This window comes from Mya arenaria, chromosome 14 (assembly GCF_026914265.1).
Source record: "Mya arenaria isolate MELC-2E11 chromosome 14, ASM2691426v1".
NCBI classification, from domain to species: domain Eukaryota; kingdom Metazoa; phylum Mollusca; class Bivalvia; order Myida; family Myidae; genus Mya; species Mya arenaria.
The window spans coordinates 54374848-54386119 of NC_069135.1; the positions used below are offsets into that span (position 1 = coordinate 54374848).

Below are 11272 nucleotides of genomic sequence, written 5' to 3' on the forward strand. Positions count from 1 at the left end.
ACATTATCACCCAATAACAATCTTCACTCAAGAACCAGAACATTAATCACCATTGAAAAATAAGAACCTTCATTCTCACCCAAGAACAATCTTCACTCAATAACAAGAACATTAATCACCACAGAGAAATTAGAACCTACATTATCACCCAAGAACAATCTTCACTCAAGAACAAGAACATTAATCACCACTGAAAAATAAGAACCTACATTATCACCCAAGAACAATCTTTACTCAAGAACAAGAACATTAATCACCACTGAAAAATAAGAACCTACATTATCACCCAAGAACAATCTTCACTCAAGAACAAGAACATTAATGACCACTGAAAAAAGAACCTTCCAACCCACATCATCAAGATTGATTTGTAACCACTCAAGAACAATTATTACCACTCAAGAACATACTTTTCCCTTTATTACAGCTCAATTACATGAATGGTTAATAATGGGATAATAATTATTTAGAACAGTTGGTGCATACATGTATATGTTTTTCAAAGTCATTGTTCATGCCATTTTTGAAATGTGCAATACTGATGAACTACAAGCATATTAGAACAAACCAACACTGGGTAAATTGTTTCGAACTTTGTTAAAGTTAACAATGTTGTCAATGTTTTCATCGTCAAAATGTTACAAACTACTTCTACTGATGAACTGGCATTCATCCGGGGTTGTTTTTGATGGAAAATAGCTGAGGAGTTTCGAATGCTTTGGTACCATGTGTGCCAAGTTTGATAACATATCTGGAGTCTGGTTTAAGAAAGATTTTAGGCGTAAAATCCGCTTAATGTCATATTTTTATTATTCTGCAACATTTTTGTATGAAATGAATTGTATTCTGTATTAAAGATGAAACATAGCAGAAAGAAACAAATGCTAATAAGTCAATACCATCTGTGATGATACAACAGATTTAAGATTTTCACAGCTACTACTAAAAAGCATTTAACAATGTTGTTAATGTTCTCGTTGTGAACTTTCAAATCGTTTACTAGACTTGTGATCTGCTGTATTTCTAACAAGATTTGAGACAACTGTTTCAGCTGTACTTGTTCATATTTTAATTTGTGAGCAATTCATCATATTGTAAAAGTTTAAAAGTTAAAACAATGTGGCAATTCTTGTTGTTAACTTTATCGAAGTTCTGAACAATCGGCCCAAAGCTCTAAACATGAATGAAATGAAGAAAAGCACATTAATGTTAAATTCAGTGCATATTATTTAATAAAATATTGAATCTCATTATACATTATGTTATACATTGTCTATATTGCAATAATACCTTCCTTTAAAACATAACCCAATTAACAAAATTGTCACGTGTATTTAAAATTATGAGGTTATGGAGAACTAAAAATGAAAACAGGAGCACTGTAAATGGTTGCTTATGCTCGTTTCTTGTTTATACTCATTCAAAACTCAATCGTTATTGAAGCCAAAATTACCTGGGGCCATGGGAAGGGGCAGTGATTATGAACAGTCTCATGTCAGATTTAAGACTCAAGACTCCTTATGGCAGAACATCATTTCATTGTGATTTTCCTAGTATCAACACATTGATGGTGAATTTTGCTGAAATATATAACTTTTTGAATGTTTTACAATTATTTACTTATTTTTTGTAAAAGAAATGTAATAAATATGATTTTTTGTTCCTTCATAATAACGCTTTTTTAGTCTAGACTTTGACTTGAGACTGTTTGTAATCATGGTCCCTGGGCATTTGTGAATACGGGCCCAAGATGAGCCCTGAAATCGAGAGCTAATGACTTTTTTACAGCTGATATTTGCTTGCACACTTGCATCAAAATTAGAAAAAAAACCTACAAATTAGTATCAATTGCATCGGCTACAATTTCATATACCCCCACAGGGTGAAGGCAATTTTTTCTTAGTATAGGGGTGGGTATCTTTTTTCACTAATTTGGACCCCAAAAGGGTGGTTATATAATTCAAAAGTGCCTAATGTTTAAATGGAAGAACCCTAAGCCCTTTACCCTGCTTTGAACATGAAACCCTTAAATTATGAGACAAGTCTGTCACAAAGTCATTGATCATGGACAAAAATGGTTCCATAAAGGCACTTGGTTTTCCCATCTGCCTTGTTACTGTTAGATAGTCACTTCTTGTCCTTCAATTTATATTTAACATTCTTTTGGGTCAACGGTTTCGGTGGGGATTCTTTCGCTGTTTTCGTTGGTCCGCCTGGTTTGTTTCGATATCTGTCGTAGATGCCCTGAAAAAAAAATGACATGCCATATACAAAAGCACACAGAGCGGATTCAAAGTTCAAGCCAGGAAAGGTTAAAATACAATGAATTTTGATGAATGACCCTTGAGACCTTGACCTTTAACCTACTGACATGGATCTTGCACATGACACACTGACTTCTTATGGTGAACATACGTGCCAACAATTTTAAAATCAGCCAGAAAATGACCAAGCCACAGCTCCATAAAGCAAAGTACATGGGTGTTCTTATGAAAAACATTTTTGTACCAAGATATTATAAAGTCCCCATGAAACCCCCTGACAACCCCCAAATTATGGAATTTTGACCAATCATCATTAAGTGTGGCCATGACCTTCAACCCATATACTACATGGTTCACTGGACATGCTGTCTTGTTATGGTGAACATTTGGTGCAGAATTATTTTAAAATCAACTTATGCTTAGTTCAGTTACAGCCCATAGGCCAAATTACGAAGAACTTTGACCAATGACCCTTAAGTGTGGCCATGACCTTCAACTTATATATTATATGGTTCACTGGACATGCAGTCTTGTCATAGTAAAACATAGTCGCAAGTTATTTCAAAATCAACTTAAACATGGTTATGTTACAGTCTCTAAGTCAAATTACAAATAACTTTAACCAATGACCCTTAAATGTGGCCTTGAACTTTGACCTACAGAAGCTGGTCTTGCAGCAACACATAATCTTGTCATAGTGAACATTAGTGTCAAGTTATTTTAAAATCCCCTTATGCATGACCAAGTTACTGCCCAGAAAACGAATAGTTGAAGTCATCCCAATTGTCTGCCAGATCATAATTCTGTCCGCCCAAGGACATACCACAACCGTATAACCAAAGTTTTCAGACAACCTGGTTTATAATCAAAAGAAATTAAAATGGTATTGTGTAACCTGGAGTGTAGCATGCACTTCCCCGAGCAGCGGGCGTTTGGCTGGTTCACACTCCCAAGAATTCGACATCAGGTCCCAACATTCATCGTCGAACACGGGCAAGTGCTCTGGCCTTAAACCTGGAGAAGAAATCAATCAAGTTACGGCCAACCTTAAAAAAAATTTGCTGGCCATAGAACTTTGTAGTAGAATTGGATTTCCTCTTCTATGGTTGAATGGTGTCTTAAAGAAAGTATTTTTTTCAAACTAATACACAAACATCCCAATTTTTAATGAAACATGCAATTTTCTCAATGACATACTTATTTCCACGGCAAGATTACTGGTTACCCTGGAGAAAACTGTGCAAATATTAATCAACAGCAATTGACTGTCACACTCTTAATAATATAATCCAAGTACATGAACTTTTGGTCCTTCAAGACTTGTTTTTAACATATAAATATTCTAGATATGGCGCTATGCGATGAAAAGGAGTGATGGATATGCATACAGATCGGCAAGGGTATCGCTATTTGACAATGAAGCGGCAACAATGTAAAAAAATGATGAAAGGTTGTCAAATATCTAAGGGTTTTTACGAACATGGAACTGATATTTGGGGGTGTTCCCGGAGACTCGTTAGAGCTAAATAGTTTTTAATGATAATCTTTCAAAGCTTTACATAATTCACACACATATGTACCATTTTTTACGTAATTCCAAAGCTGTTCCTTGTTGGCGCACTGTTCGAAATTCTGTGGCAGACGGACGCTTCCCGCGCAGATGTACCAAAACAGAATTCCAAATGCATAAACATCCACACTGCTGTCATATCTTCCCGAAAACAGCTCGGGTGCCATATGGATTGGAGTACCTAAATAAAGAATCTTTTTTACAGAACTGCATTTTTGTAGTTTTAGGAAAGAATGTATTTCATTTAAATAGATTTCATCATGGAAAGCATTATATCAATTATATATATCTCAAATATTGAAAGACTGCTAGTTAGATAAATATTCTAAACCCCTGCTTAAACATTAACTGTGTATATTGCTCCCACTAAAATACTCCTACTGACTGATACTCCCACTCACTAAAATACTCCCACTGAGTGATACTCCCACTAAAATACTCCCACTGAGTGATACTCCCACTAAAATACTCCCACTGAGTGATACTCCCACTGAGTAATACTCCCACTAAAATTCTCCCACTGAGTGATACTCCCACTAAAATACTCCCACTGAGTAAAACTCCCACTCCCACTTAAATACTCCCACTGACTGATACTCTCATTAATATACTCGCACTGAGTAATACTCCCACTCCCACTAAAATACTCCCATTGATGAATACTTCCACTCCCACTTAAATACTCCCACTGACTGATACTCCCACTAAAATACTCCCATTGATGAATACTTCCTCTCCCACTAAAATACTCCCACTGACTGATACTCCCACTTAAATACTCCCACTGAGTGATACTCCCACTCCCACTAAAATACTCCTGCCTAGCTGAAACCAAGATCCGCTTGTCTCCCCAGTTGTATAAAGTCAAAAGTAGGTGATACATACCATTACTTTATTAACAAAGAACTAGATAGCAGACATACTCACCCACAATACTCCCACTCATCATTGCCTCTGGCTTACAGAAACCAAGATCTGTGATTTTCCCACGATTGTCCTTATCCAACTGTAAAGAATTATAATTATTCCATGCTTAATTTCTAAACAATCAAACGTTAAATGTCTAACACAGTTTTTTATTCTTAAAACTCAAAACCAATGGACTCAATGTTAACACATTTTCAATAACCTTAAACATTATACACATGCCATTGATGTTTATGAATTCAGAAAAACTTTGTCATATAATACGGTGTATATCACGGTAACTAAAACCATAAAGTTAAAGAAATATTTTTGCCTAATATAAAATAGGTACTGGTTTGAATTCTACTTAAGACCAGATTAATCCATCATCAGCCAATTGAATGAAACTGGTTAAATTCTTTGGTACATTTAAAGTTGTCCAAAATGTTTATTGGTTGGCAAAATGTTATCCAATAATTACAATTAACAAAATTATTGATATAATTTAAATGTGCAAATTGGGTTAAAGATAACCCAGCCAATTGTATGAAAACAGTTCATTTTTTGGTTTGGTTAAATTTAGTTCAAATGGTTATAGATTGATCAATATTTATCCAATAATGACTTTTGACCAATTAAATTGCTTGGATGTGCAAACTTACCAAAAGATTAACTTTGGATAAGTTATCAGGTTTTATACAGTTGCCCTCTGTGATAGGTTACAGAGGTTTTAATCAATAGGCCCTCTGTGGCAAACCTATCCACATTACATACAATTGGCCCCCTGTGAATAATTACATCACCATTGTTTACAATAACTGTACGCTATTCCGTAAAACATATTATTTTTTGAGGACCAAATAATGACTGGTATCATATTTCTAATCCCATTTCAAAGATACTCAATTATCATTAAATTTCTTCTCACTCAAGCTATTTTAATCAAGAAGAACAAACCAGTCTATTCAGTCTAACTTTGAAGCACAGTCTGGATCTGTTGATTGCAGAGTTCATAATCTCCAGTTGTAGTTAATCTCTGACATCGCACAGATTCCGCTTTCTTAGGAATAATGAAATAAACCAGTCTATTCAGCTTTACCATAACATACAATTGGACCCTGTGAATAATTTATCCAGGTTTTTTACAATTTCCTGTGGATAAGGTATCCATGTTTTTGTACAATTTGCCCCCTGTGGCTAACTTAACCAGGTTTTATACAATTGAGGCCCGGTGGATAAGTTATCCAGGTTTTTGTACAAGTGGCTTCCCTGTTGCTAATTAATCCAGCTTTTATACCATTGACCCCCTGTGGATAAGTTATCCAGGTTTTTGTACAATTGGCTCCCCTGTTGCTAATTTATCCAGGTTATATACCAATGGCCCCCTGTGGATAATTTATCCAGGTTTTTTTACAATTGACTCCCTGTAGATAACTTATCCAGGTTTTATACAATTGACCCCCTGTAGATAACTTATCCAGGTGTTATACCATCAGTCCTCTGTGGATAACTTATCCAGGTGTTATACAATTCCCCACCTGTGGTTTACTTATCCTGGTTTAACACAATTGGTTAATAGGGGATAACGGTTCTATACAATTGGCCCACCTGTGGCCAACTTATCCATGTTTTATACCATTGGCCCGCCTCAGGTCAACTTATCCATGTTTTATACCATTGGCCCACCTAAGGCCAACTTATCCATGTTTTATACCATTGGCCCGCCTCAGGTCAACTTATCCATGTTTTAAACCATTGGCCCGCCTCAGGTCAACTTATCCATGTTTTATACCATTGGCCCGCCTCAGGTCAACTTATCCATGTTTTATACCATTGGCCCGCCTCAGGTCAACTTATCCATGTTTTATACCATTGGCCCGCCTCAGGTCAACTTATCCATGTTTTATACCATTGGCCCGCCTAAGGCCAACTTATCCATGTTTTACACAATTGACCCCCTGTGGCCAACTTATCCAGGTTTTACACAATTGATTAACAGGGGTTAACTTATCCCACTTTTATACAATTGGCTTCCTATGGCTAACTTATCCAGGTTTTATACCATTGGCCCTCTGTGGATAACTTATCCTGGTTTTTGTACAATTGTCCCCCTGTGGATAACTTATCCAGGTTTTATACAATTGGCTGCATAATTGGTTAACAATATAAGGTTGACTTACTAGGACATTTTTCAGTTTAATATCTCTGTGAACAAGGCCCTGACCATGAAGAAACCGTATCCCCTCGACCACATCGATAGAAACCTGTAATCTGAAATATGGAAAATTGTTGATGATCATTACCTCCACAGAACTCATTTTCGCTGACATCATCACATTTGAAAACATCACCATTGTTTACAATAACTGTACGCTATTCCGTAAAACATATTATTTTTTGAGGACCAAATAATGACTGGTATCATATTTCTAATCCCATTTCAAAGATACTCAATTATCATTAAATTTCTTCTCACTCAAGCTATTTTAATCAAGAAGAACAAACCAGTCTATTCAGTCTAACTTTGAAGCACAGTCTGGATCCTGTTGATTGCAGAGTTCATAATCTCCAGTTGTAGTTAATCTCTGACATCGCACAGATACCGCTTTCTTAGGAATAATGAAATAAACCAGTCTATTCAGCTTTACCTTGAAACTCTGTCAAGATTTTATATTTTGCAAAAAAATTATATGCATACAGTTCTCTGTAGACAATCCATAATGAGTAAATAATGCTAGGATACCACTTTCTGAAGAATAATGAGATAAACCAGTCTATCCAGTCTTACATTGAGACCTAGTCCAGAATTTGGTTGATTGCCAAGTACAGATCCCTCTGTAAACAATCCATGATGAGAAAAACTGCTTCGATACTGCTTTCCTAGGAATAATTAAGTAAACCAGTCTATCCAGTCTTACATTGAGACCCAGTCAAGATTTTGTTTGATAGCCGAGTACAGATCCCTCTGTAAACAATCCATGATGACAAATACTGCTTCGATACTGCTTTACTAGGAATAATTAAGTAAACCAGTCTATCCAGGCTTACCTTGAGACCCAGTCCAGATTTTGTTTGATTACCGAGTACAGATCTTTCTCTAGTAGATCCATGATAGGCAAAAATGCTTGGGTACCACTTTAGTAGAAATAATTAAATAAACCAGTCTATCCAGGCTTACCTTGAGACCCAGTCCAGATTTTGTTTGATTACCGAGTACAGATCTTTCTGTAGTAGATCCATGATAGGCAAAACTGCTTGGGTACCACTTTAGTAGAAATAATTAAATAAACCAGTCTATCCAGGCTTACCTTGAGACCCAGTCCAGATTTTGTTTGATTGCCGAGTACAGATCTCTCTGTAGTCGATCCATGATGAGCAATACAGCGGGAGTACCACTTCCGTAGCTGTAGTCGATCACAGAGCCACGTAACATAACAACTCTGTCATGGTCGGGGATATTCCTGAAAATATTTCAAACCAATAAATTAACTGTCAACTTTCATCTCAAAGAATATGAGTGAGCTAGGACGCTCTTTACCTCTTGGGAACTTCGTCAAGCTCTGTAAATCATTGAGTCACACCACGTTACAACTTATGTATGATTAGGGATGTTCCTAAATCTATGTCTGAAAACAATAATAATTATATCAGCATAATTTTCATTGAATGTAAATCAGCTAGGATGCCTCATATACAGCTCGAGTACTTCTTCCGTAGCTGTTTGAGTTGAGAAGAGAGCCACATAACAATTACACCTCTGTCATGGTCAGGATTATTCCTTAAACAAATTGGTACGATCTCTACTTTATAATGTCACTGACAGTAAGGTCTGTTTTTCATTTGTTCATGATGAGTATACCATGCACTCTCACACTTTTAGGGATTTAAAATTATTTTGTCTATTTTTATTTCCATGTAAAAGGCATACTGTGAAATCATTTATATTGACAGGCGTGAAATTTCATGGTTTTTCGAAAAAAGGACAATTTCGTGGGTACTTAATTTCGTGGATTTTCATTTTTTGAAAAAATAAAATCTAAACTGGAATCCTGAATCTTCTGTAAATTCACCAATTTCAGAATAAAGGTCAAATTTTCGTTGGGATCTTAAATTCATGGATAAGCCAACCCACGAAATCCACGAAAATTAATGCCTCACGAATATTAATAGTTTATTTGAAAGAAAGGGAAAGGTTACTTATTTCACAAACAAATGAATGGAATACCAATGTTGTTTTTCTTAAAAGGGGTATAACTAAATTATTCTACAAAAACGGACGAGTCTATGAACGGATTGGCCAATGAGCGGACGAGCTAATAATGCATAAAGAGAAACTTCTTACTTTGTGTAGAAGAACTCAAGAGCAAGATCATTCCAGTGTTTCTCGTCCGGGGGAACAACCGACTTTATGGCACAGGGGGTAACTTGCCCATGAGTCACAAGAGTAGACAACTCCGTATTGACCACGGCCGATTTCTCGCCCCATCTGCGGCATACCTGAAAAGAATCATGACAGGAACAATGACAAAGTTATAGATTCGTAAATTTTGATGAACAAGAGGGCCCTGAAGGCCCTGTATGGCTCACCTGTTCCAATAAAGATCATCAAGAATAACATTCTGATCAAGTTCCATGAACATATAGTCATAAATGTGGCCTCTAGAGTGTTAACATGCTTTTCCTATTATTTGGCCTGGTGACCTAGTTTTTGACCGCACATGACCCAGATTCGAACTTGGCCTAGAGCTAATCAATATAAACATTCTGACTAAGTTTCATAAACATGCAGTCATAAATGTGACCTCTAAAGTGCTAACAAGCATTTCCTTTAATTTGACCTAGTGACTTAGTTTTTAACCCCAGATGACCCAATATCGAACTAGTCCAAGATTTTATTGAGGGTAACATTCTGACCAAGTTTCATTTAGATTGTGCCCAAATTGTGACCTCTATAGTGTTAACAGTCAATTTGTTGACGGACGACGATGACGGACGACGGATACAGGGCGATCACATTAGCTCACCTTGAGCACTTCATGCTCAGGTGAGCTAAAAACTATACAATTTATAACAAAACAAAGTACAAAAAGGCAGTACTAATTTTCTTGGAAGACTAATCATTTTGAATTTAATATTCATTCTTTACTACTCTGTGTATGTCAAGAATTAGTGAAGTTAAAGTTTCTGGAAGCTAAAAAGGACACTGAACTTAAAGCAACTGGGGCCGATTTCTCGAAACTACTTAAATTGTTTCAAGTCGTCTAATCGTAGCTCACCATTTTTGTTCTTCTAAATTTTGTGAAATGTTTGCCTCTGTAAGGGTATTTTGACTGTATATTTAAGAGATCTTTCTGATTATCACAAAAAAGTAAGTTTTAAAGTTTTATTTATCAAAATCAGAAGTACAAAATTTGCTTATCAACATAATATTATAAAGCTACTTATGTCTGTGAAATTTAAGAACTTTCGAAAAATCAGGGCCTGTGAAATAAATGGACTTAAAATAATAACTCTGCGACCACATTAATTTTAATAAATAGATTGTTAAGAACAAACACCTTGATTTCATAATGAAAAAAAATAAAAATAAATAAAAATGAGGCCTAATAAACGATTTTAAGTGGGTACTTTAGTGAGTTGGCAGGAAAACACCAAACACGCTAATAATCGATCGTAGCCTTACCATAAAGTATGACATCTTTTAGCGAGGTGCTTTCAAGCGCAACCTTGGCAACTCTCGGTGCATGCACTTTCCGTAGTTTCAACCGCTCCTCTTCGATCTTAGTAAGTCGTCCCGAGTGCTTCATTTCCAGTTGCTTGAGTGCTGTCAGAAAGGCATCGTGGGATTTGTTAAGACGATCTTTGATCTGGGATGATATGCTCTTTGCTAATCTGAAAATGTAATTTTTTTAACGGTTTAAGAAAAATGCATAAAACATCCATTTTTTAACTTAAATATTAAATCTGCGATCTAATTTTTTATCAGCAGTGTTATATAACTGGTTTCCATGGATTTACGCAAAAATTGGCTTATTAAAAGACAAAAAAAAAGTTGTCAAATTATGTTCAATCTGTGAGAGTGCAGCTTTAAATACATTTACGTACAATTTGAAGGAAGAATCTACCTAAAACATCTTTCCAAATCAAGAATCTACCAAAAGATTTCAGGAGAATTTTTTTTTTAAAATGTTATAGTTGGACATAAAAACTTAGAATAGGTCAGGAAAACAGAAAAAAATAATTTCATTTGCTATGCCTTAGGAATGACATCATCATCTCTTACAATGTAATACTTGCCTACTTACTATTTATTTCCTTTTTCAATACAAAAGAAAAGATTTTCCCATTCAATCCTCAGACTGTAAAATGCTTGGACAGAAACGCGCCTATCTGTCTGTCTCTCTGTCTGTAGGCCTCTCAGCCACAAGGTTCAGGTTAAAAGGCTACTTAGCAGAAATATTAAACTTCTTAATTTTCATGTATTCCTACATTTTCAGAACCCATGCTTTTTTCTGCTTTTACAGAATATTTC

General features: G+C 35.7%; 1 protein-coding gene across 1 annotated transcript; it reads right to left on the reverse strand.

Moving 5' to 3' along the window:
* Window positions 1-389: 389 nt before the first annotated feature.
* Window positions 390-10629, reverse strand: LOC128216554 (dual serine/threonine and tyrosine protein kinase-like). The gene is made up of 8 exons (XM_052923152.1): window positions 10424-10629; window positions 9083-9237; window positions 8049-8201; window positions 6921-7011; window positions 4762-4840; window positions 3845-4015; window positions 3160-3278; window positions 390-2244 (listed from the first exon to the last, which is right to left on the reverse strand). The coding sequence occupies exons 1-8, from the start codon at window positions 10436-10438 to the stop codon at window positions 2128-2130; spliced, it is 900 nt and encodes a 299-aa protein (XP_052779112.1). The 5' UTR covers window positions 10439-10629; the 3' UTR covers window positions 390-2127.
* Between the last annotated feature and the right edge of the window lie 643 nt (window positions 10630-11272).